We start from the raw sequence: 25,064 nt of genomic DNA, 5'->3' as shown, positions 1-25,064 counted from the left end.
GAACCCAGCACAGAGCGCTCTTGGCCCAGACATGGGCTGCAGCTTTTCCAGGAGCGTGCTGTGGGAGACTGTTGCACTGTTCTTTTGAGTGTTTTAAAGTTCTTCTAAAAGTTTCTTATGCCTTCTGATGTTTACATATTTCTACTGAATTTTCTCACACTGTTCATATAAACAATGATTGTTTTGCATTCTTCTTTGTGGGTGGACAGAACTGATAAACTGTTAGTTTGACCAGTGTGGTTGGAGAGGTGGCAGTTTCACCATCCAACCCACTGTCAATTTTGCTATTGTATATATTACAGAGTCAGAAAATAAAATCTCTAAGTTCTTTTCTCTCCCCCTTTATATCTAGCATCCGTGAGTTATTTCGTGTCATGGTGTAACAGGAGACAGGGGGGGCTTTGCCAAAGTCCAGGTAGACACATCCACAGCCTTCCTCGCATCCACCAGGTGGATCACCTGGTCATAGGAGATCAGGTTGGTCAGGCAGGACCTGACCCTACTAAACCCATGCTGGCTGGGTCTGATCCTCCAGCCATCTTGTAGGTGCCAGGTGATAGTACCCAAGGTGATCTGTTTCATAATCCTACTGGGCACTGATGTCAGGCTGACAGACCTGGAGTTTCCCAGATGCTCCTTCCAGCCCTTCTTGTGGATGGGCGCAATCCCTTCAGGGATGCCATAAATCCCTTCAGGCACAGGAAGGAGCCCAGAGACAGAGGGGAGGAATGCCAGGAGGCTGTGGAGCAGCAGATCTCCACAGAGAAACAAGCACCACCGTAGTATTCTACCTTTCATAAAGGGGGATGCAGAAGGCCTTTCCTTCTGGTCATCCCTGCAAGTCATTAGGTTTGCTGGAGGGCTGAAGTGTCAGGGAATATGGGCATCTCCAGGAGCTTGATGCAGGCTTGGAGTAGCAGGAACGTCCTTGCAGCTTTGTATTTACACCACACTGTCCTGCTGCCAGCATGGTCTGCCCTGACAGGTCCTGCAGGTCTCCAGCAGCATTGAAAGATCCCGCAGTTTACAGCCTCCACCTGGTGCTCATGGCTCCTGAACTGCTCCTGCACTAGATCCTGGGATGCTTCCAAGGAGTTGGGATTGCTGCTGGAGCTGTTGTGCCACCAGGTTTCCTGAGAGGACTGATGGATATCAATTGTGATAACAGATTGCTCCAGAGCCCTTGCATTGTTCATGTCAGAAATAAATTTTATTTCTTTCCAAACCCAGAATACTACCTGCAGCCATGAAAACCCCACTGCAGTTCCCCACTCCCAAACTCCAATCACAACTGACTAATCCAGCCTTGTCAAACTTCACAACAATACATTTCAGTGGGAGGAGAAATTTTTCCATGTGGTACATGATAGAGTTAATCTCTGCCCTGCAGTTCTAGCTAGCCAAGGAAGAGAATATGGTGACAAAGTTATATAATTAGCCCTAATTTAGTGAGATATTTTCAACCTTATCCTTAAAACGCATAGCAATTCCTACTTATGACTTAGAAAACTACACACAAGGTACAAGAGGCTGCACTCTGCTCTGTCTCTCCAAACTGGGGACTACAATCATAAACTGGGAACTTAGAATAAATAATCTGAACATCTCTAAGTCTGTCTCTACAAGGCAAGCACATCAAGGTCCTAATACTAATGTGCAACCACATTAATGTGCACATGGTCTTCTGACATTATTTGTCACAAAATCTATTTATACAGGTGCATGAAACACATGGATTTGAAGGATGCTGCAGCAGCAGGACCTGCCACAACCAAGCGCCTCTTGCATTCACCCAACAGCTTCAACAAATGGTCCAGAAGCCACTCAAAGATAAACAATTCCATCCAAAATAACTGCACTAAAACTACTCAGGATCCAGCACGTCTTCTGAGGTCAGGTCACAAGCAAGAGGCACCATTAGCAGGGCAAAGTATGGAGGACAGTGGTTTGGCCAGCTCAGCTGGCCCCCAGCTCTCCTCTCTTGCCCTTTTTGGTACCCAGCAGGTGACCCCTGAGGGAATTTTGGTTTATTCTGTCATTCGGGCCACTTTTCCTTTCAAAATGTTTTCTTCGGAATGGTCACGTTTTACCTTTATTTCCATGGGGTCATCTGCATCATCTACAGGAAGAAATAAAGAAGGATTAAAGTTTGCAAAGTCTTCTCTAACTTCAGTCAGGTGAAGATACAAAGTATCAGAAAATGCTTCTGTTCATAGGCAACAAGAATCATGAAATCCCAGGATGGTTTGGGTTGCAAGGGGTCTTAAAGCTCATTTCATTCCACCTCGTGCCATGGGCAGGGACATCTTCCAGACTGCTCCAAGTCCCATCCTACTCCTTAGCCCTTACTCTATTCCAGTATCTGCTCCCCTGTATGAGCAGGTTTTCATACTGAGATGGGCGTTGGGATAACGCTTGGAGTCAGGGACTCTCAAAATTTTGGCTTTCCCAACGTTCCCAACATTTAGTTCCTGGTACCACAGGGTTGCTGGAAGAACTGCCAGCATACAGTGGTTATACCTGTTCTATTCCAGTGTGCAACCTCCTGGACACATTAATAGGTATCTATTCCAAGGTTTGGAACAATTAATTTCCTCAGATCAGAGGGATGAAGGAAGGAATAGTTAAGGTTCCCCTCAGCTGCTGCATGTTGGGTTTCTATAATATAGAGAGGCTGCTGTGGCCCACCATTAAATAAAAAGGTATTTTGTCACTTAAATTCCATTATGGAGCCATGCTGGGAGAGCTGGGAATGTTCAGCCTGGAGAAGAGAAGGCTCCAAGGAGACTTGACAGACCCTTCCTAAAGGGGGTTCAAGAGAGCTGGAGAGGGACATGAGACAAGGGCTTGGAGGGACTGGACAAGAGGGAATGGCTTCCCATTGCCAGAGGACAGAGTGAGGTGGGACATTGGGAAGGAATTCTTCCCTGTGAGGGTGGCGAGGCCCTGGCACGGAGTGGTCAGAGAAGCTGTGGCTGCCCCTGGATCCCTGGAAGTGTCCAAGGCCAGGTAGGACAGGGTTTCGAAAAACCTGGGATAGTGCAAGGTGTTCCTGCCAATGGCAAGACGTGGAAACTGGATGAGATTTAATGTCCCTTCCCACCCAAAACCAGGCTGAGATTCCACGTTTTACTGTAAAGGATTCCTCTGAGCTCAGCACAGGCCCTGGGATTTCAATTTTAAGAGCACAGGTGCCATAAGCGACAGTAAGACCGGAAATACCTAAATAATTAAGTACTTCAGGCTCGGCACAGTTTGAGTGTTCTAGCCTTACCTGATAACTACCTGTTTGTTATACACAGGGTTAAGCAATGCAGAAAACCATGCCAAAAGGTAAATTTCTTGGAACAACACACCTCTCCAGAGCTTTGTGCTCAGTGGGAATCTCAATTTCTGCTATGGCATAGGGCAGATCATGGTACCAAGGAAAAACAAGAATGTTCTGGTTTACAAGAGGCATGGGCAGAGCTGCAGAGATTTCTGCACTTTGGAGACACATGCAGCCAGGCTGGGGCTGGGGAGTCAGGGCAGGTGGAGAAGATCTGGTTTTGGGAAGGCATTTCTAGAGCAGGCAGGAGGATGCTCCAAGGGGAGAGGAAAGGAAGAAAAGGCTCACACTCTTGTTCTTGCACTTGGGACATTTTAACAGAAACCAGAAGAGTTGCACATGATGTTTTTATCCAATGTGGAAAAGCATCCTGGAAAAGCACCCAAAGCCAAGCCCCGGAGCCCTGGGTTCTTGAGGACAGCCTGTGTGTCACAGCACAGGGAATGTGGGAGCTGCAGCACCTCTCACCTCTCGTGAGCTGGACTGTTCTGTGCTGCTCCTCTCTGACCTGTTTCATCAACTGCAGGTTGTGGTCACTGGCTTCCTTGTGGTTCACCATGGGGAAGGGGTAATCCTGACCTGGGTAATGTAACATATATTATGGAATAATTCATGCTTATGTAAAATATACATGAAATAAGTTCTGCCTGTACAAAAAGATTCTTAAAGTTTTAAAAGACCACAAGCCACAGCTGGAGAAAGACTGCGAAACCACAGATGGCAGCAGAAAGAAAGACCAGATTTACAAAAGAAAAAGTGTGGCTCCATCCGGGACAATCCAGGAGACACCCAAGCAACAAATTCTCAAGAAGAGAAGTATCTACGATCAGGATATTCAGGGTCGTGCATCCCAATACCAGGTTCCTGTGACTCATAACTCATCGTTTCCCAGAAACAGCTTTGTCCAGCCCAGCACAGAGAACAGGAGACGCCATGAATACGTGAAGCAAAGAAAAGGAGAACCTCTGCCCCAGGCGGAAAAAACTGTATAAAGCTAACCAGACATAGACAACATTCATGAACAGAGGGGATCCGAAGCAGTAGAGTTCAGATCAGTGTTCACCCAGCGCCAGTCCCGGGCTCGGCGCTGTCCCTTTGATTGTGGCTATCAGAGACTGAATCTCAGTCGTGAAATAAAAATCTATTTTTTAATTATTAATTCGGCTTTATAATTTTATTACCTAACAGTAATGTGGAGACAGAGCCTTTTCCACACTTGGCAAGTACATTTTCCCTGGATTTTAAATACTTCCAGCATTTCTTAAATGGAAGTGCCTAATTCTTTCCATCAAAGAGAAGAGCTCCCACTTTGACCTAAGAGCCTTCAAAGATGTGTTAGAGCAGGAGTAAAAGCACAAGATGTTCTGATACTTTTTAAAGCAGCCAAGCATCCAAGATGGGAAAATTCAAAGGCAAAAGTGTGGAGTGATCCAAGAGTTTTAGGACATAAAGTTGAGGCAAAAATATGTACTGTGAAATGAGACTCCAATGAAAAAACGTTAATGGAGAATGAACAGAAGGAAGGCTGTTGGATTCATCCATTTTCAGAAGATAAATGGCTTATGTTGGAAGTGCGATGCTTCCATCTCATACACATTTATTTTGGATAGTTAGCAGCAGAAAAATCCTTAGCAAAGAATGTGAATGAATTACCTATGATACATCCTGCTTGCTTCTGCTCCTCTTCAGATGCTGTCCAGGGCTCGTAGATGTACTTGGAGGGAAAGTTCTTTAGTATGGGCAAGTATTTCCTACAAAACAGGGATAATAGGGGGGTTTATAATCCTGTAGGCAAATATTCATACATTCAGAGAAGTGAAAACCAACCTGTGCTGTGTTGATATTGATATTACAATCTGTGGGAAATCACTCTCCATAAAAAAAATCGGGTTTATGTTCTCAAACCTCCATAGGTGATAGGTTCCAAAAGTTAACTTCACAGCATAGAATAAATGGGGTGATTTAACCCGTACTTCAGTTTTGATTTCCTCCAAAATACGCTTTTAACATTTTCACTGATATTTCATCCTAAACATTAATAAATTTAAAACACAAACTAATTTTTAAAAATTGTTGCAGAATGGCAAAGTCATTTTCTGTCCCACTCTGTGAGGTACCTCAGCACAGGCTTCTCCTTGGCAATACCCAAATCTAGATAGGATGGGAGGAAGAGATGTGAGGAAATGGAGCTGTATTGGGGGTTAGGTTTTCTTTCATTTCCTCTAGTTGTGGAATTTTTTCCCATTGAGTTGCTAAGAAGCACTGATGGCTGTGTGCTTGAGACTTTAGGGAGGGGAAACTCCTCTGATTTTGGGGAATTTCTCTGGGAGGGACAGAGACACAGTGAGAATAGAAGCAGGTAAAGGAGAGGGGCTGGGGCAATTGTGGATCTCTCGCTCAATCTGGGCTTTGGAAGATGGTCAGACCTGTGGCCTGGGAAAAGGAATTTGCTCCTACTGCCACAACCCAGCTGGGAGCTGTTTTTCTTCTGCTGCTGGGCTCCGCACTCCTGTGCCCTACTGGGAAGTCCCACAGTTCCAGCTACTGTCGCAGAGCACATCTCGCCCACCATGCTGGGACTTTTTGCTCATGCCTGCTGTTCCAGCTCAGTGTTTCTCAGAGCCCTGCTGGGCCTGGCTGCCCCAGGCTTCGTGAAGCGAAGCCGCTCCGCCGTCCCTGCCCGGCCCGCCCCACAGCGCCCCCTGCAGCCGCGCGGGGATCACAGCACCTGCCCTGCCCACCGGGAGCCACCAGCGCCCCTGCCGGCTGTGCCCAGAACTGCACCGCAGGGAAAGTGCCGCGGCCGAAAGGCTGGGACTGGGCTCCTGCTTCTGCTATTGTTAATGGGCAGTTGTGGTTGTTTGTTTGCCTTGCTTCACATACAAGTAAAGAACTGCTATTCCTATTCTCATATCTTTTTGCCGTAGAGCCCCTTAATTTCAAAATTATAATAATTCAGAGCAAGGGGGTTCATATTCTCCATTATAAGGGAGGTTCCTGCCTTCCTTAGCAGACATCTGTCTATCAAACCAAGACAAGCTGTTTGCTCAACATTAACATAGTGAGCCCAGTGCTTTCAAAAAGCCCATCAGCACATTATGGAGAGACAACAAAATGAGACTGTGAAGCAAAGAGGACTCAGAGTGGAAAATAAAACCTATGGGTATGCAACTAAAGAATGGCAGGGTTAGATGGGATATTCCTCCCTGTGAGGGTGATGAGGCCCTGGCACAGGTTGCCCAGAGAAGCTGTGGCTGCCCCATCCTTGCAATTGTCCAAGGCCAGGCTTGGAGAAACCTTAGGATAGTGGAAAGTGTCCCTGACCATGGCAGGGAGTGGAACTGGATGAGGTTTAAGCTCCCTTCCAAGCACATCCCAAAATTCTATGAAAAGCAAGAAACAAAGCGCAGACTGGAGCAGGGAAGCTGTGGGAAGTTCTACTCAAATCCTTTAGAAAGAGCAGCCAGCCTAGTGATCAAACATGGTGCTGGAGGCAACAAGTGCTCACAAATGAACACAAGCCGTGCTCAGCCATTGCTTGGAATGACAGATCTCTCTCTGCTTCTCCATGACTCAGTTTCCTCAAGTGTTCAATAAAACCATTGCTATGAGTCCTGTTTAACAGGTGTGTGTGTTTGATCCAGTTCGTCAGTTCCTGCTGTCAGAGGAGCTTGAGAAGCTCTCAGGGTGATGGTGGGGTAGGTGTCCCCTGACCTGATGTAGTTGCCCTGGGGGTCTGTGCGCTTGCCGAAGCGGATGGGGCAGAAGATACGTGTGTACTGGTGGAAGAAGGCGCTGGCTGACAGCCACATCCAGTTCCCAGCGTTGATGCTGTAGTCAGCATCTAAAAGCAGCTCTTCAAACACCTGCACATCAGGGATGGGAAGAGAGAGAGAAACACCCCTGAAATGGCTATATTGCAAAAACTAGACAAAACCAGGCTGGGAGGTTGCTGCTGGAAGCATAGCACTGTGGGGCTTGGGCTGCCGCCTCACAGGCACACCAAGAATACTCTTGTCTTAAGTTGGAAATGGGGAGTGTATTCTGTTCCTATTGATGGGCCAGTTATCTTCTGTCAATTGGGCAGTTTTCTTTATTTCTTCCACAACCCATCCTCCCTCCAGGGAGATACCTTTCTGTTAATGGGCCACTGAGCCTCTCTACATGACTGACAAAAATTACATCATTCTATTGAGAGGAAGAGCCAAGCATTCCTAACTGATATTATCTGAGATCTGGAAGACCACAGGCAGGATTCTCCACTGGATTTCCCAGAGGAAGACCAGGCCCATCTATACCACCACTGGATCTTCAGAGGAAAACTCCACCCTTCTACAGGCTCACCGATTCAACAGAACTACACCTGTCACTGCAGGAGGGCTGCAGCCACCATTTAACCAGACTGCTACCAACACCCTGACCCGCAGGGTGTCAGGTCATATTCTGGCTCTGTCAGCGTTGTTTTGTAGTACTGCGTTGTTTGTTTTATTTTTATTTTCTTCCCTAATAAAGAACTGTTAGTCCTGCTCCCATACCTTTGCCTGAGAGCCCACTTAATTTCAAAATTATAATAATTCAGAGGGAGGAGGTTTACATCTTCCATTTCAGGGGAGGCTCCTGCCTTCCTTAACAGACACCTGTATTTTCAAACCAAGACAGCTCTCCACAGACAGAAGGAAGACAGAGCAACCCAAAAACTCTGGGTTTGGAACCTTCTACAGACTGAGCATGTCTCCACTAGTATCCTCGTTATCTGAAAATCACGAGGATTTTCAGATATATTCCCTCCGCTATGGGGAAGGGAATGAACTCTCATCACAAAGAAAGAAATTCCATAAATCCTGAGATCTGCAGGAAGGGGCAGAACTAAACACTGCTCTGTAGAACCCTCCACTGCTAGACTCAGGCTGTGCAAGGTTTCTCAGGGCCAGGCAGAACAGAGGAAAATAAAAGCAGTAGTGAACCTTCATTCCCTCTTCCCAGCTGATCCAAAGGTCCCCCCGTGTCAGGAAGCAGGCGACAGCATGCCGAGCCAGGTGATGGATCCAGCCTTCCTGGCGCAGCTGGGTCATAATGGCATCGATCCATGGGAACCCTGTCTGTGCCTGCAGCAGAACAGAAACATCAGCTCTCCCCTCATACACTGCTTTCACAGAATTACAGAATGGTTTCAGTGGGAAAGGATATTAAAGCCCATTCCACCCTCTGCCACGGGCAGGGACACCTTCCACTAGCCCAGGTTGCTCCAAGCCCTGTCCAACCTGGCCTTGGGCATTCCCACAGATCCAGGGGCAGCCACAGCTTCTCTAGGGAACCTGTGCCAGGGCCTCATTACCCTCACAGAAGAACTTTGTCCCAATATACCTTCTAACCCTGCCCTCTGTCAGTTGGAAGCCATTCCCCTTGTCCTTTGACTCCATCCCTTGTCCCAAGTTCCTCTCCAGCTCTCCTGGAGCCATTTTAGGCAGCAGAAGGGTCTCTAAGTTCTTCCTGGCGCCTTCTTTTCCCCAGGCTGAACATTCCCAGTTCTCACAGCTTGTCACACCACTGCACAATGCATTCAAACTGCCAGCAGGGACCAATCAAGGGAAGGGGAAAGCCCCAAGCTCCAATGCAGCTGCTGAGGTGGCCATGCACCTCATTACCGTTTTCCATTTGTGGAGCCTCTCTGCATCCTTGTACCAGCAAATCTGGAGGCAGATGGGGTTCCCAGCCATCTGGGTGAAGTTGGGGGTTGCTGATGCTACTGTATAGAAGAATTCCCTCCACAACAGCTGCCCTTGGAGCGACACTGGGGGCAGAGAGTGGTGCTTTGCCTGCAAAAGACACAAGGTGGCAGCTTCAGTTCATACATAGCATTGCTGCCTCACTCATTTTGTGACTGTCAGGCCTATAAAATAAAGATTAATCTGACTACAATACTGGTTTCAAGGCACTTTAGTGTTCAAGTCAAGGAAATCAAATATCTGAGGCAATGCTGTCTGGCCCAAAGCAAAGCCAAACTGCCAGACTTCAGTGTTACCTCAAACATACTCCATCTACATTCCAAAACAGTGTCACACTGGGATTTCTTACACCAAGCATGTGTTTATTAATGTGTTAGCTGAATTCAGGTGGCTCAGCCATGTCTCAAATGGTAATCTTAGGATGAATGTAAAGGAGGTTGGTTTTCTTGGTCTGGTTTCAAGCTCACTTTTTCTTAAGAATCAAACAAGATTTCAGAAAGTAGTTTTTATTTATGCGACAATTAAAATTTGTCTAAGACAAAAACAGTTGATTCCCAGAAACAAAATTGTATAAACCAATCAAAAACTTCCCTTAACCACCAGACAAACTAAATCTTTGAAACTTAGGAAGGTTTTCCTGGACTTCCCTGCTGATCCCAGGTCTGCTTGCTCCCTATTCATAGAACCATAATTTGGGTTGGAAGGGACCTTAAAGCCTATTTCACTCCACCCTCTGCCATGGGCAGGGACATCTTCCAATAACCCAGGTTGCTCCAAGCCCCATCCAACCTGGCCTTGGACACTTCCAGGCATGGAGCAGCCACAGCTTCTCTGGACACCCTGTGCCAGGGCCTCACCACCCTCACAGGGAAGAATTTCTTCACAACATCTAATCCAAACAGGCTCTCTAAGTTTGAAGCCATTCCCTCTTGCCCTGTCACTGCAGTTCCTGATGAAAATATGAATTTAGAATATGAATATCCTGTTTCTAAAACTTAATTGGGAAGAGCTGCAGACATTCACAGGTGTTTCACGCAACATGAAGCCACTCCACAGACTTCATGGGACACAGTGAGAAGACATTAACAAAGCAGCATTTTTTGATACACCAAGTCTCTACCAAGATGAGTGTTAAATCCTGCCTCCCATGCCACACATGGCCCGGTTTTGGTTTTGCTTACTTAGGACCAATTATTTGCTTACCTGAGCATAAATATTTGACAACCTATAAAAAAATGTCCGAACTGACAGACAGCCCATACTGAAATATGGGCTCAGGCCTGTGGTGCTTGGAAGCAGCGAGTTTGGGATTGTCCTTGGTTTAGTAAAACTTGTCACCCAGCCCTGAAATGAAAACAGAAATCTGGGTTCAGGCAGCACAAGATCACACATGGCCAGTAATAAACAGAGGAAAGCTCTTGGAACTGGCTTCATTATCACAGGGGCTTGTTTGATGTCATGCCTGGAAAACACTTCCGCTTCCCAGAAATCAAGGAGAACAAAACCCGTGCCCAAGCTGCCACCCCCTCCAAGCCAAGCTGGGCAGTGATCTCAGCCCACCTCGACCCACCACCATCCCCCTGTGTTCCCTCAGGGCTGACCTGGTCAGTCAAGTGTTGCTCCAGGCGCTGCAGTCCTTCAGTCTCCCCTCCTCTCCAAGGAGAAAGGCTCTCTGGGGAAATCTTCAAATCCACAGGGAGAGGCACCCTGTAACACTCAGCCAGACCTGGCTCAGGGGCCCTACATCTCCTGAGGTGAGAGAGAAAACTCTTTGAAAGGAGCAACCGGAGCCAGGAGAAAGAGGCACTCCCTGTCCATGCACATACCAAGTATCATCTATCACAGTCCAACCAGAGCAGAGAGAATGAAAGCACAGCAAGAAATCCCAGGCTGTACTCTCCTGGGGGAGAAGAGTTCATTCTGCAATTGCTCCAGGGAATTCTAGCCTGAACTGGGGAAGAGGAACAGCCCCACCAAGTTACAGTGCTCAGAGCAGTCAGCTGCACCCGCAGCCCAGACCCCTTTTAGCTCCCATGCCCTACACAAGGCTCAGAGGCAGCTCCTCTCCAGTTCCTCCCAGCTGTCACATCCATCCCAAGGAGGGAACCAAGAGCCTCCTGGGACCCTAAACACAATTATACTGCTGCTTCCAAATGCCACTCCAGCTCCTGTGCCTCTGAGGAGAGGCCACTCTGAAGTCACAGAATCCCAGACTGGTTTGGGTTGGAAGGGACATTAAAGCCCATCAAGTTCCACATCCTGCCATGGGCAGGGACACCTTCCACTAGCCCAGATTGCTCCAAGCCCCAGCCAACGTGGCCTTGGACACTTCCAGGCATGGGGCAGCCACAGCTTCTCTGGACAACCTGTGCCAGGGCATCACCACTGGAGGATTTCTTCCCAAGATCTAATCTGAACCTTCTCTCTTTCAGTTTCATAGGGAAAGAGGCAGATCAGCTTCCTGGGCCACCCTGGCTACTCGTTCCTAACCAAGTTGGGGCCCCTCAAGCCCACAGCCCTCAGCAGCCTCCGCAGATCTCTTCAGCCTCAGTTGCTGAGGCTTCCCAAGGCCTCTGCCCCACATATGGCTAGAAAAGCATCAGTTTGTTTTTCTTCCCTCCTGTGAAACACAGATGAAGAGGCTTAAGAAGTGCTGGTGGCACAGAGACTTCCCAAAACCCATGAATGAACTCGGACATCAACAGATCTTTGTACTTACCTGGACAAACCTGAGCTCAGCCCTGCTGCAGACACCTACAGAGGTGGGGCCAGTGCAGCTCTCAGAGCACTGACATAGCTCAGGCCTGCTGGGAAGCATGTGAACCACTTATCTCTCATCAGCATTAATATTAAAAGTCCAAACAAAAAATCAGGCAAGAAAACGAAAAAAAAAAAAAAACAGTGCTAGAAAAAAATACAGGAACTTATATATCCCAGTACTTACAGGAGTCTTGTCATCAGACTATCTGAGGACAACATTCAGGAAGTAACAGGACTCCCCCAAGATGGGAAGATCCAAGCCTGGGTTGGTGACACTGAGCTGAGGCCATGCAGGAGGCACCTGACATTGAATCCCAAGCACTGGCAGTCCCATTCCAGCTGTCTTCTGCCCCACTCTTACCTCCCTTTGGATCACTGACCTCTCCTCATGGAGAGCTAAACACAAGACATCCTTGACTCTGAGCTTCTTCTCAAGTCCTGGGAGACATGAGCTCAGTCTCTCTTTCCCATATAGCAGAGGGGAGCAGAGATTTAAAGCCAGGAGGGAACAGTAGAATCATTCAATCGAACTTCCTGCATAAAACAAACTATCGTGGTTCATCCAATACCTGTCCAAAATCTTGAGAGGAATGCAGAGCATGCCTCTGAGTAAATTCCCCAGGCTTTCCTCTGTAGGAGTTTGCCAGTTCTTAAAAGCTTTTCTCAAGGTGTGTCTTGGGTTACAAGATGTGGCTGGGGGTGTGTATTCTATTGCCATCTGTTAGAGGTGGGGCAGTTATCTTCTGTTAATTGGGCCACCTGTTAAAACCAAGTGGGGCAGTTTTCTTTATCTCTTCACACCCTCCCTCTGGGAAATATCTTCTGTTAACGAGCCATTGAGTGTCACTGCGTGACTGATACAATTCCATCATCCCATTGGGAGATGCCCCACCCAGAGGGAGGAGCCAAGCATTCCTACCTGGATATAATCTGAGAATTGGAACACCAGCCTTTTCCCCACTGGATTCTAAGAGGAGCAGCTTTCTTCTCCACTGGATTCCCAGAGGAAGACGAGGCCCATCTACACCACCACTGGCCCTTCAGGGCAAAACTCCACCCTTCTGCACTGCTCCAACAGAACCACACCTGTCACTCCAGGAGCACTGCAGCCACCATTTAATAGGACTGTTACCAACACCCTGACCCACAGGGTTTCATGACATATTCTGACTCTATCAGTGTGTTGGGGTTTTTTTTTTGGTACTACTGCATTTGTATTTTTAATTTTCCTATTAAAGAACTGTTATTCCTATTCCCGTATCTTTGCCTGAGAGCCCCTTAATTTCAAAATTATAATAATTTGGAGGGAGGGGGTTTATATTTTCCATTTCAGGGGGGGCTGCTGCCTTCCTTAGCAGACACCTGTCCTTTCAAACCAAGACAAAGTATCTTGCAAAGCTGAAGACTTTTATGGAATCACAAAATCATTAATGTTGGAAAAAACCTTTAAGTTATTGAATCCAACTATTATTTTGTGAGGTGTCCCACATGGTGAGAAATCTGCACATATATCAAAAGAGATGAGTATCAGACCATTCCACCATCTGCTTTCCCTTCCCAACAACAGTCACATCCCCTGTATATAGATTCAATAACCCTCCATACACAGAAATAAAACAAGAAAACATCTAAAATGCCTCATTATCATTTGGGCCTGGCTCTTCTTTTGGGCAGAGAAAGAGGACCAGGAATTCCCACTCACAGGCTGGTACTTACTGGAAGTCTTCAGCTGTGAGGTTTCGGACAGGCACCTCAGGATCACCAAGCAGAGAGAGAATGTGAAGGAACCTCTTGTAAGTTAATGGGGGACTTCCACCATTTAGGTCCAAAATCCTTAAAAAAAAAAAAAAAACAAAAAAACCACAAGATCTCACATAACAGAAACCAGGGAAGAAGTTGGAACTGCCAGTGGACAGGAAGGTGACATCACAGGCTGTAACAACTCCATTAGTGCAACTGAATGTAGAAATTACAGATTTTACAAGTAAAACTCCCCTGGGTACTTCTATCCCAAGAGCACTTTCTCAGGACCTTAGACAACAAAACTGGGATCAGGATTCTAGCCATGGCTTCACCTGCACAGCCACACACAGCCAGGACACACAGGGCAGGGCGTGGGACATCTCTGGTGTCACAAAAAACAGGTTCAGGACAGTAAATAACTGTCCTCTCTGAGCAATCACCTGTGCAAACAGTTTGAATTCAAGACAGCAAGTTACACACATCCATTCATTTACATAATTCAGGGGTTTTGCAAAATTGGAGTGTTAGGGCTGGTTTAGTTGTTACTGTTTTCCTTCTTACTGATTTCAGTATCTTCAGTCATTCAACACTGAGTAACCTCTGAGGGCCTCTGATCCAAGTGTATTCAGACAGCAGTGAAAGTTGACTTGAAAGATTTTGAAAAAATCTGACAGAAAAACTCTTTACCATATTTAATAGAACTTTTACAAGTCCTACTAAATGTGTTAGAGACTTTCTTCCACTCTGTTTAAAAGAGTAAGTTTTTAGGTGAATTAAACTGCACAAAAGGAAAAAGTTAAGCAGCTGTTTGGGCTGAAATCCTAAAACCTGTGCACAGTCTGTTCTGTTTCTTCCAAGAGAGCAACACACAAAATTCCCCCAGCAAACAGCATCATGTTCACCTCAGAGAGTTCAATTTCCTCCAAAGGAAAAACCAAGACTTTTCTCTTCTAAAATGACCTCCCTGGAGACACTTGTAGATTTGGAGCAGTCACGTACCGCTGGGTATTGTACAGGCTGTGGCTCACCAGGGAGAGCACCTCAAAGCCCAGCTCTGCCCCCAGGCGCTGGATGTTGGCCTCCATCTCCTTGTAAAATGGCTCCATCTCTGCATCCAGTGTCACTTGCGTGATATTCCACTTCTGGATGTGATCCCTAAGAACAACCTCATACTCCCCTTGAATAACCAGCAAGCAGGAGCCCAGCTGGCCCAAGTTTTTGTGGAGATCCTCAAGGGACTGGAGCAGGAAATTCCAGCGCAGGGCCCCAATGTGCATGGAGGAGGTCAGGAATGCTCTGTCCAGGATGTACACAGGGTACAGGGCCTCTGAGGACTCCAGGGCAGCCAGCAGCACTGGGTTGTCGTGGAGCCGGAGCTCCTTCCGGAAAAGGTGAATGGTGCGATGCAGCATCCTGGCTACAGGAGGAAGGGAACCCTTGGCTTTCAGGATACCAAATCCCTATAAAGAACAAGGTCAATTAACAATTAGAAATAAGAGCTCAAAAAAAAAAAAAATCCTTTGCAGGTTTTACCAGAAACTTCTTGCTTTGGTAAGTTTTCATGAGAGAGAAATGCAGGAATCTCTCCAAGACCAAACCTCTCCTCTGGCCCCACCATTCAGCAGTAGGCTCACCATCCAGCTCCACAGAGAATGGTCTCTGCCCCAAATAAGTCAATCAAATCCTTAAATTAAATCCCTCTATGAAATTACATCCCAATAACACTCACCAGAAGGAAGGAATCAAAACAGATGGAGCAGCCAGGGCTGCATTTAGTGCAGAAACACTTTTTAACCCCACAGATGTCAGCAAACCCTCTGAAAGTCATCAGCTGATTTCAAGGAGGTCCACAGGAGCAATCAGCTCATCAGAGACCTGATACAATACTCCCTCTGTCAGGCAATTTTAGTAGGAGACATCTGAATTTATGGATTTCACAGAATACCAGACTGGTTTGGGTTGGAAGGGACATTAAAGCCCATCCAGCTCCACCTCCTGCCATGGGCAGGGACACCTTCATCTGTCCCAGGTTGCTCCAAGCTCCGGCCAACCTGGCCTTGGACACTTCCACACATGGGGCAACCACAGCTTCTCTGAGCAACCTGTGCTAAAGCCTTACCACCCTCACAGGGAACAATTCCTTCCAATATCCCATCTCACCCTGCCCTCTGGCAGTGCAAAGCCATTCCCCCTCGTCTTGTTCCTCCAGACCCTCGTCCAAAGTCCCTCTCTAGTTCTCCTGAAGCCCCTTTAGGCACTAGAAGGGGCTCTGAGGTCTCCCCTTTTCTTTTCTAGGCTGGACATCCCAGCTCTCCCAGCCTGCCTCCAGAGCAGAGCTGGGTGTGATAATGACACAAAATTACTCTTGATTCATACATTTATTTCCCACTTCAGCTGAGTTCAAAGGGTTAGCAGGAGTGCTGACCTTGGGTCTTAGGATGAAGCATCACAGGGTACAGTTTGGGAAGCAGCTCCCAAGCTCCGGCTGCCCTATTGAGGACAATGGACCCAGCAGATGCCGGGAAGCAAAGGAGGAGCCCAGCTGCCACCTTGTGCCTGCACCAAGCCCAGCAGCACCTCCTAAACTCACTTTCCCATGTGCAATTGGAAAAGTTCAATGCCCACCTCCCAGGTGGGTCCCCACCTGTTGCTAATTTTGAGCCTTACCCCCAGAAGAGAAGAGATTAGAGATTAGCAAAGAACCAAACAACAATCCCTAATCTAGCTCAGCTCTTCCAGCCAAACAGCTCCACTCACCCCCTCACAATGGCTGTACCAGGCAACTCAGCCCTTGTCCCTGCTCAAGCCACATCCAGCAGCTTTTCCATAAATCTGATTTGCTCCGTTCCCAAACACATGCACCAGCAGCACCCAGACAGGCCCACTTTGTTACAACTCCCCAGTAAGTAACAAGCACGGGCTGCAGCCCAGTGCAGGGCTGGGCTGTGTGGCGTGCTCTGCCCTGCACCCCAGCTCAGCACTGCCCTGCACCCACTTCCTGGGAGAACCGGAAAAACAAGGTGACTCCGCTGCTCAGGGGAGCACCCAGATGGCATTTTTGAGTACTAAACCATGCAAAGTGTGCTGGAAGAGTCCCCTGCATTCTTTGCACCAGCTAGCCTCACTGAGGGACTGCCCCAAACAGGGAGTCCAAGGCCCCCATAGCCTTACAGCCTTTGGGGCTGTCCCAAGCCCTGTGGCCCCACACGGTCTGCAGGGTCACCCCAAATCCAGGGCCCTGCAGCACCCTGATGTCTGTAGGATCATGCTCACCCCCATGCCCCTTGGTCTCACACACTTGGAACTGCTCTAAGCACAGTGCCCCACACAGCCCATGGGATGGCCCCAAGATATGTCCCCAGGCGGGTCCCATCTCATCCCATCCCTTCCAGTCATGGCATCCCTGCAGGAGCAGTGGGAAGCAGGACCACACAACATCAGGGACTGGGCACAGGGCAGGCAGGCCCCAGGCCAGGGTCTGGGTGGGCTGTAGGGTCTGAGTTAACAGCAGCTCTGGGGATCCCACTAAAGGGGACTGGGGGAATCAGAGTTGGGGGAACAAGTATTTCATTAAAACAAGCTGGGAGGAGCAGGGGCTCCATTAAAAGGGGCTGAAGCTCACTAGGGAGGGCAGGAGCCTCAAGCCAAAGAGGTGTCAAAGCTGGGTGAGGAGCTGGGATCCCCTACTGGGTGGGAAGGAATGGGGAGGGGGATCACTTGTGCAGGCCATGGGTGGTGTCAGAAAGAAACTGAGCTCTTGGACAGTCCTGTTGTGTCACAAGGAAAGGAAAGAAGGCAGAGCAGGTGCTGTCTGTCATTGACATCATGTTGGGATTTACTCTTCCACCTCTGCATGAACCAGTGGCTCGAGCCTGTTCACTCAGCAAGGCTGGGCAGAGTCCCTGCCACATCCAGATCACATCTGTTCCCCAAAAATCAACCAGGCAGGCAGAAAATACACCTCACACAGGATTCATCCCTGCACTTCGGGACAGGTACATCAAGACAGAAAGCAGGGAAATCCAGGCCTTACCTTGAGAGTTGCACAGCTGATGCTCCAGGGTCTTTACAACACATCACCCCAAAAAGAGGAGGTCACAGTCACTGATCCCAGCTCTCCTGCTGCTGAGCATTTCTCTCCACAGGCAGGAATGTGCTGGAGGGATGCAAAGGCTGTCAGTGGCGCTATCCAAAACCTACCATCCTGCTCCTACAGGCATCCAGAAATGAGTTGCCCAGTTTTAAACACCCCTAAATACCATAAATATCTGCACTGAGCTGGATTCTGCATCAAAGATGGTCTAAGCCACTCAAACTTTCGTGTAATTCCCAAGAGCAAAGGAGGAGGATTGCAGGCAGCTCCTCTCTGGTCCCACTGGCCCTTGGAGCTGGCAGAGACAAGATGGGGCAGGGACAGACCAAGGCCTAGGAACTGGGAAGAGAAATTTGTAGCAGTTTCCTCTGTGGACACTCTTCACTCTTCAAGGGGCATTGTCAAATGCCCCTTGACTATATCTTGGCTGCTTCAGAAGCAAAAGTGAAACAGATAAACACAAGTTTCAGACACCTGGAGAGAGCAACCTCACACCTGCTCTCTCAAACCACAGGCTGGGCTTGGGAAGTGGAATAATTATCACTGTTGTTTAATGTTATTCTGATTTGACAGGCTTGAGAACAATTCTTAATTGGGATCTAAGAATTAATTTTTTGCATAAATCTGGTTCCATAATTCCACTCTCCACGCTGAGCCAGACCTGAGGCTACTGTTCATTCCAACCTCTAGGTTCCTTCCCGTTTGAATACTTTAGGTGAAAAAGAAGGTACTGGATACAGCTTTGATGCAAAAAAATGGCACATTGAGTCAGAGGAGGAAATAAGTCCCAAACACACCGAAGTGTACGGGCTTGACTGGGGCTTCTCCTGCAACAGGTCGAGAACCACACCCAGGAGTCTGTACCCATGGGGGATGGGGCGGAGGCAGGACGGGCTGAGGCTCCAGGCCCGGGCCCCTCAGACGGACGGGGAAGCGGCGAGGAGGCAAAGGGGGACGCCGGCCCCTACGCCAGCCCTGCCGCAGCTGGGGGCGAACGGGCCAGCTTGGACTTCCACCTCCTCCCTGGGGGGCTCCCTGAGCCCACCTTTACCTCCTTCCCCACGGCCCGTGGTGGCGGCGGGCGCGGCACCGGTTCCTCGCGCCACGGGGCAGGTTACACAACGCCGGCTGGGACGGGTGGGTTATGTAAGGACCGCTCCCAGCGGAGGCCTGCCCGCTGTCCGCGGATGTTTAACGCGGTTCCGGGTGGCAGAGTCCCAGGGCTGGAGAATCCCAGAGCCGGGGGGCCCGGCTGAGCCTGGAGGGTCCCGCAGCTACTCCGGCCCCACCACCGCCTCAGCGTCAGGCCACGCCCCGCGCGCGCTTCAGTTAGAGGCGGGGCTTGGGTTCCCGCCCGCAGCGCTCACGCAATGGCAGCGCCCCAAGTGAATTGAGTGGGCGGGGCTGAGCGCCAGGACAGCTCAATCAGCGCCCGAGCGGCGGGCTAGGGGGCGGGGCTGCCCGCCAGGAGCCCGCCCGTTGCCCGGTGACAGCGGAAGTCCAGCCCCCGCCGCGCGCCGCCTCACGGCTCTGTGCGGCGGGAGCCCGGGGCTTGGCCGTTGCGCAGGAGCGTTAATTAGTTAGAGTGAGGCGGTAATTAGTAAGCAGAGAGGGTGGAGGTCGTTCCGAAGGGATTGTGTGGGGGATCTTGGAGGGGTGAGGGTGCTGGTGGCCGTTCCCATCCTTGGGGAGCCCAGCTCTTGTCCGTGTGCGGGGGTAATTAGGCTGATGGAGGGGGGGTGAAACGCTTCTTCACTAGGGATAGTCAGGCTAGAGGTGCAGCGAAAGTGAGGGGTGCTCGGGCGAGGGAGTCTGTGGGATGTTAATGCTGCCTGAGGGAAAGGATAATCCCTGGAGGGGGCAGTTAGACCTCGGGGGGTGTCCCCCGTCCACAGGCTGTGGTGGGTTATCGAGCCAGGTTCCTCTCGGGGTGGACTGGCAGGTGTGCCTATGTCCCTGTCCGTGCGGACTGGGGGGCGGAGCCCTGCTTTGGGAGTGTTAGGGGCATGGGCTGGGCCCATCCCTGAAGCAGCTTTCAGGTCTCTTCCTGCACAGGAAGGTGGAGATGGAGCTTTTGGGTAGGAAGGGGCACTGATGGGGGCCCCAGTAGGGCAGTGGGTACCTTAACCATGAAAGGACACAGGTGGTCCCAGGGCAAAAGTTACAGGCCCATAAGGGGTTTGGAGCCTGGTTATGGCCTCCCAGTTTATTAGGGTTTGTTCAACCCCAGGGTTTATTAGACTCAGCTGGGAATGGAGGGGGTGGGATGGATTATAAAGGGTCTCATACCCCTACCCCAGCTGGGTGTAAGAGTAGCTCCAGGAACTGGCTCAGCCTCTCTGTGATTCTGGTATCACATGAGGATAACAGCTCAAAACCCAGGTCCTTAGCCAAAAAAAATATCTCAATTTAAGGGGCTATTTTTAAAAATCCAGGTTTGTCAGGAATAGAATTTGGTCTCGGAGCTCCAGCACCATGCAGAGAGCTTCACGGCTGACAAGGGAGCTCTCGCTCCTGGCTACAGAGCCACCTCCAGGCATCACTTGCTGGCAGAATGAGCGGCTGGATGACCTACGGGCACGTACGTACCTTGGGGGTTCCCAAAGGCAGGGCTGGGTTGCAGTTTGCTGCTAGGTCTGTGCATGCTTTGGGATTTACAGGCTCTGTGGAAATGTTGGATTGTAGTTTCCTTTAAACATAGCTTGGCCTGTGCCTTGGCTGGTCTGCCCTTAGTTTTGATTGCTGTGGGGTGGAACTGGTCTTAGATAAGATGATATTTTTTTATTCCTGGATTCTCCCCCGTGAGGGTGGTAAGGCCCTGGCACAGGTTGCCTAAAGAAGCTGTGGTTGTCCCATCCCTGGGAGTGTCCAGGTTAGATGAGGCTTGGAGCAACCTGGGATAATGAAAGGGGTTCCTGGAGCTGGGTGGACTTTAAGGTCCCTCCTAATCCTTAACATTCTGTGATTCTATCACGTGGGCAGCTCTGTAACTGTGGGAGGTATGTGGGGACTGCTGGACAACAAGATGATCTTGAAGGTCCCTTCCAACCCAAACCATTCTATAATTCTGATTTTGAATGTAATTCTTGTATTTTCATCTTGCTCCTAAAGAAATTTTAGGAGGTGTGGACACACCATATGAGAAAGGAATATTCAACCTGGAAATCATAGTTCCTGAAAGGTAAGTGGGCAATAAACTTAATTAAGATTAATTAAGAAGGAGTTCTCCCCTGTGAGGGTGGAGAGGTCCTGGCACAGGTTGCCCAGAGAAGCTGTGGCTGCCCCATGCCTGGAAGTGTCCAAGGCCAGGTTGGCCAGGGCTTGGAGCATCTTGGGCTAGTGGAAGGTGTCTCTGCCCATGGCAGGGGGTGGAGCAAAATGTGCTTTAAGGTCCCTTCTAATATAAACCAGGCTGATTCTCTGATTAAATAGTTGGTGTAGTCCTGCTTTAAGTATGAGTAAACTGATGTAAGGTATTTGCTGTAAATACTAACATATATTTCCTTTATCTTCTCAACAAGGAATTGAGACCCTCTTTTTAAGGAATGCAATTTTTCTAGTAGCTGATACCTAATTTGTATTGAACATCAAAGCTGTGTGATTAAAAACCTAAAAATGCAAATATAAGACTTTTGCCTCATCATACTGTCTCAAAGCTTTCTGGAAAGAGCTTGTTCATCAGTACGAAGTTTCTTATGTTCTTCCCCTTGTGGAAGGCTATCCAGGGAAGTGTTAGTCAGACACAGCTGGAAGCAGCAAAAGCAGAGCATTGCCTCTGAAGATTTGTGGGGAAGGGTGTTATGTAGGCTGGGAGGAGGAAATTATGGCATTGATTGGGTGACAAAACAACTGGTCCTATAGATATAACAATAACTTTTGTTTTTTAATGCTTGTGCCTTCAGGTACCCATTTGAGCCACCAAAGATTCGCTTCCTGACCCCCATCTACCATCCCAACATCGACTCTGCTGGAAGGATTTGCCTGGATGTTCTTAAGTTACCACCAAAGGTAAGATAGTGCTTGGGTGTGGGTAAGTGAGCCTGGGCAGGATAATGAACTTCTTATCTGCTTCTTGAAAAAGCCTGATTGAATGTCTGTTTGCTCCTGACTTATTTACAGGGAGCAGCGAATGAAGTTTTGAGTGGCATCCTCTTTGTTTAGAGCCAGAACGTGATGTTTTTTGTTCCATAGAAGTTTCCAAGGCTTTAAAGATTGGAGTCAAAAGACTATGTCTGAAAATGAGTTGCCCCAACACAGCAGAGATGTGCAGGGTACAGCCCATAGAATTATGTAATCTCCTGAATTGGAAGGATCATCAGGGCCATGAGCTGGATTTGCACAGGACAAGCCCAAAGTCCCACCATGTGCCTAGGACCTTTATCCAAATGCTCCTTGAGCTCTGGCAGCCTTGGAGCCATGACCACTGCCGTGGTTGTCACTTGGGCTTCCTTGGAGCCTTGTATTGAGAGTGGGTCTGGTGTGTTGCATGGGGCATTAGGTGCTGGAAGTCCCAAGGCAGGTTGTGTTGAAATGCTGTGGCTTCTGAGGTGTCTCTGGGCTGCCGTGTGCTGGTTTCTTTCTCCAAGCTGCTGCTCTGTCCTGTTTCCTTACAGGGTGCATGGAGGCCTTCCCTGAACATCTCCACCCTGCTGACCTCCATCCAGCTGCTGATGGCAGAGCCCAACCCTGACGATCCTCTCATGGCCAATATTGTACGTGAGCTCCCTCTCTCCTGGCCATGGACACAGGTGGGGAGGGAGTGGGGGGCTGGACTTAGGCTCAACTTCTGCTTCACTCACTCTGGATTGACACACTAGGAGCATGGCCTGACCTGGATCGGCTGGGGCATCCCTGGGCTTCCCTGAGGCAGCTGAGGCCAGAAGAGATGGTCAAGGTCTTGTCTTTAAGCCATTATCTTCAGTGCAAATGGCAGCATGAGTTCTTCAAGCAAGCTAAATGAATTTTACACTTCATGCTTGTTGCAATTCTAGTCTGGTTTAGGAGTCCTAAAGCCAGACTTGGTCCCAGCCTCTCGGTGACATGTATTCAGTCAAATCTGTCTTTGTCTTGCTCTTCCCATTTAGTCCTCAGAGTACAAGTACAACAAGCAACTGTTCCTGCTCAACGCCAGGAAGTGGACCGAGAAATATGCAGGGCAGCTGAGGGTAAGGACCACGCTCTGCTCAGTTGGTATAGCTCCCTCTTGGTCTACAGTCCTTTTGTCTCAGTTTCCCTTTCACAGTTGCTTTGTTCTTTCCTTCCTCCCCTTCTGCTCTGTGTTTTGGGTCTGTATTTTCTTTATATTTTTTAAGCTCATTACTTTCTCTCCTTCCAGTTAAATGTGCTCATTCACTAATAACTGCCATGCTGCTCAAGGAGGAGGAAGGACAGATGGATAAACCCTTCCCAAGGATCCTATAGCCCTATTCTCCCTCAGCTCTGTTCCCTGTCCTCCTGTGCCTGATGCCCACCTGTGCCTTTTCTCCACCTGCTCATCCATTCACTGACTGGTCTCCCTATTCCCTGATGGAGTTCAGCCTTCCTCCCATCATCCTTCCTTTCTTTCTGCCTCCTTTCCTCTCTGTCACCTCACCAATGAGTCTCATAAAAATAAAATCACACTTAAGCAGATCAAAGCCTCTGCCCAAAAATCAGTTACCTTTGGGCCTTTTTCCTTCCCTAGGTGCCTTCCCTCCCTTGCACCTGATTGGGGTAGCCTCTTTGCGGGATGGGGATATTTTCCCTGCAGGAGCCGTGCTCACTGCTCCAGCTCTGAATGCATGTGCAAGTTAACTGTGGTTGTCAGGAGGGCATAGAGTGAAGCCATCCCTGCAACAACACACAGAGCCCTGGAGCGACCTGGCTTATCTATGTATGTTCTACTGCTCTGCTCAGCCATTATCTTTCTCTCCTGTTATTCTCCTTCCTAAAAAACCCAGCAGTGGGAGCAGAATAACAACGGTTCACTGCGTAAGAGCCAGAGTACAGTCGGCTCTGACCTTGGTGGAGCACAGGGCAATCCAATGGCTGTAAAATTAAATTATTCACAGCTCTTTTATTTCTTGCGTCATCACAGGTTTCCAAGCCTTTGGAAGAGAAAATCATCCAAAGTGAAACAAACACCAGCATTGAATCGACCACGCAGAAAAGAAAAGGGGTTGACATCAGTAGGAAGGAGAAGAAATCCTGCCCAGATTCCTGAGGGGTTTTTGTTCTCTTTGGGCTGTCACTGTCCCCTTCCCCTCACACATGTACATGGAGAGAGTCTGCCTTTTAGGGGCTGCACCAGCTTTGGATTTCTGTTTCCTTGGGGTTTTATTTTTCTGTGAAAAGTTCCATTATATTAATAAAATAAATGCTTTAATTTATTTAATTTTTTATTTAATTTATTTAATTTTTCACACCACTTTTCCATTTTGTTGAGTGGAGGTTTTGGAATATTCAAAAGGAAAGGTGAGTTGATGTGGCACAGCATGGTTTTTGGTAGCAAGAGAGGGCCACAGAAGTAGCTTCTGTGAGAAGCTTCCACCCTTTCTCACAGAGCCAATCTCTGATGGCTCTGAAGATGCACATGCTGCTGGCCCAGTTAGAGAGGCTGGTAATGCCTCTGTGATGACACTTAAGAAGAAAATCAAAACAGCACACAGGGCCAGTTTTTCTACAGTGGTGGGGAGGCACTGCCATGCTGGTGTGGCCTGTGGTGAGCCTTGCCTGCCTGGCCACCCCTAACCAACCACTGCAGACAGAAGTGCCGGGGCAGTGTCTTCTCCTTCCCGATGCCCTCTCTGCATGAGGAGAGGTGTTAAATGATGCCAGCACTGTGGTGGCCACTGCCCACGCAATGACAGCAGGGCCAACTGGCCAGCAAGGGAAACAGGGTAAGCAATTCCCTGACATGGAACTTCTCTGCGCTGCAGGATCTTGCAAGAATTAGAGGGACTTATTGGCTAGAGTACCTACAAGCAGCAGTTTTTCTTCTAGTCAGAGAAGAGGAGGAAGTGAGAACATGTGAGAGAAAGCAACATGCCAGCACCAAAGTCAGTGGAGGAGGAGGTGCTCCAAGCGTCGGAGCCAAGATTCCTCTGCAAGCCATGGTGAGGACCATGGTGAAACAAACTGTTCCCCTGTAATGCATGAAGTCCACAGGGGATGCAGAAATTCACTTACAGCCCATGAGAAAAGGGCTCACGCTGGAGCGGGTTGCCAGAGAAAGCTACAATCCAGTGGGAGACCCGAATAGAGAGAGAGGGCCCTTGCTTCCAGACTAGAGCAGCCTATCACTAAAAGATTACATGCCTTATGGGTAAGTGACCCACAACACAGCTGTTTTGGGAAGACTTTGCCTGTGGGAGGGACCTCACAGCATAGCAGAGAAAAAAACTCTGCTCCTTGAGCGAACAGAATATGATCTCGA

The 25,064-nt window shown here is 48.8% G+C and overlaps 2 protein-coding genes across 8 annotated transcripts; one reads left to right on the top strand and one right to left on the bottom strand.

Annotated features, from left to right (window-relative positions):
- Positions 1-1,188: 1,188 nt before the first annotated feature.
- Positions 1,189-19,042, bottom strand: LOC128818512 (cryptochrome-1-like). 4 transcript variants are annotated; one of them, XM_053997913.1, is made up of 12 exons: positions 18,702-19,042; positions 17,591-17,713; positions 14,557-15,017; positions 13,531-13,647; positions 10,656-10,803; positions 10,258-10,398; positions 8,974-9,144; positions 8,293-8,433; positions 7,043-7,194; positions 4,982-5,079; positions 3,797-3,907; positions 1,189-2,119 (listed from the first exon to the last, which is right to left on the bottom strand). In XM_053997913.1, exons 3-12 carry the CDS (start codon positions 14,967-14,969, stop codon positions 2,028-2,030), a joined length of 1,584 nt encoding a protein of 527 aa, XP_053853888.1. In that variant the 5' UTR covers positions 14,970-15,017; positions 17,591-17,713; positions 18,702-19,042; the 3' UTR covers positions 1,189-2,027. The 4 variants fall into 4 exon arrangements, with proteins under 4 accessions (XP_053853888.1, XP_053853891.1, XP_053853892.1 ...); XM_053997916.1 differs by lacking the exon at positions 3,797-3,907; XM_053997917.1 differs by lacking the exon at positions 8,293-8,433.
- Positions 19,043-19,150: 108 nt separating this feature from the next.
- On the top strand, positions 19,151-24,018 carry UBE2T (ubiquitin conjugating enzyme E2 T). Of its 4 annotated transcripts, none has more exons than XM_053997932.1 (7): positions 19,151-19,235; positions 20,086-20,231; positions 20,762-20,831; positions 21,553-21,658; positions 22,264-22,362; positions 22,735-22,815; positions 23,727-24,018. In XM_053997932.1, the coding sequence occupies exons 2-7, from the start codon at positions 20,126-20,128 to the stop codon at positions 23,850-23,852; spliced, it is 588 nt and encodes a 195-aa protein (XP_053853907.1). In that variant the 5' UTR covers positions 19,151-19,235; positions 20,086-20,125; the 3' UTR covers positions 23,853-24,018. The 4 variants fall into 4 exon arrangements, with proteins under 4 accessions (XP_053853907.1, XP_053853906.1, XP_053853904.1 ...); XM_053997931.1 differs by having other exon boundaries at positions 19,160-19,243; XM_053997929.1 differs by having other exon boundaries at positions 19,161-19,250.
- Positions 24,019-25,064: the final 1,046 nt, after the last annotated feature.

The sequence above is a fragment of the Vidua macroura genome, chromosome 24 (genome assembly GCF_024509145.1).
Source record: "Vidua macroura isolate BioBank_ID:100142 chromosome 24, ASM2450914v1, whole genome shotgun sequence".
Lineage (NCBI taxonomy): Eukaryota > Metazoa > Chordata > Aves > Passeriformes > Viduidae > Vidua > Vidua macroura.
The sequence above is the reverse complement of the archived record's forward strand: the minus strand, read 5'-3'. Positions and strand labels throughout refer to the sequence as shown.

What these genes read in the sequence shown, in the direction of transcription:
- UBE2T (XM_053997932.1), top strand. Translation starts at nt 20,126, where the DNA reads ATGCAGAGAGCTTCACGGCTGACAAGGGAGCTCTCGCTCCTGGCTACA. An exon ending in GCTGGATGACCTACGGGCAC is followed by an intron (nt 20,232 to 20,761) that starts GTACGTACCTTG and finishes TTGCTCCTAAAG; the next exon opens with AAATTTTAGGAGGTGTGGAC. An exon ending in TTCTTAAGTTACCACCAAAG is followed by an intron (nt 21,659 to 22,263) that starts GTAAGATAGTGC and finishes GTTTCCTTACAG; the next exon opens with GGTGCATGGAGGCCTTCCCT.
- LOC128818512 (XM_053997913.1), bottom strand. Translation starts at nt 14,969, where the DNA reads ATGCTGCATCGCACCATTCACCTTTTCCGGAAGGAGCTCCGGCTCCAC. An exon ending in CTCACAGCTGAAGACTTCCA is followed by an intron (nt 10,804 to 13,530) that starts GTAAGTACCAGC and finishes CTCTCACCTCAG; the next exon opens with GAGATGTAGGGCCCCTGAGC. An exon ending in GGCTCCACAAATGGAAAACG is followed by an intron (nt 8,434 to 8,973) that starts GTAATGAGGTGC and finishes GTTCTGCTGCAG; the next exon opens with GCACAGACAGGGTTCCCATG.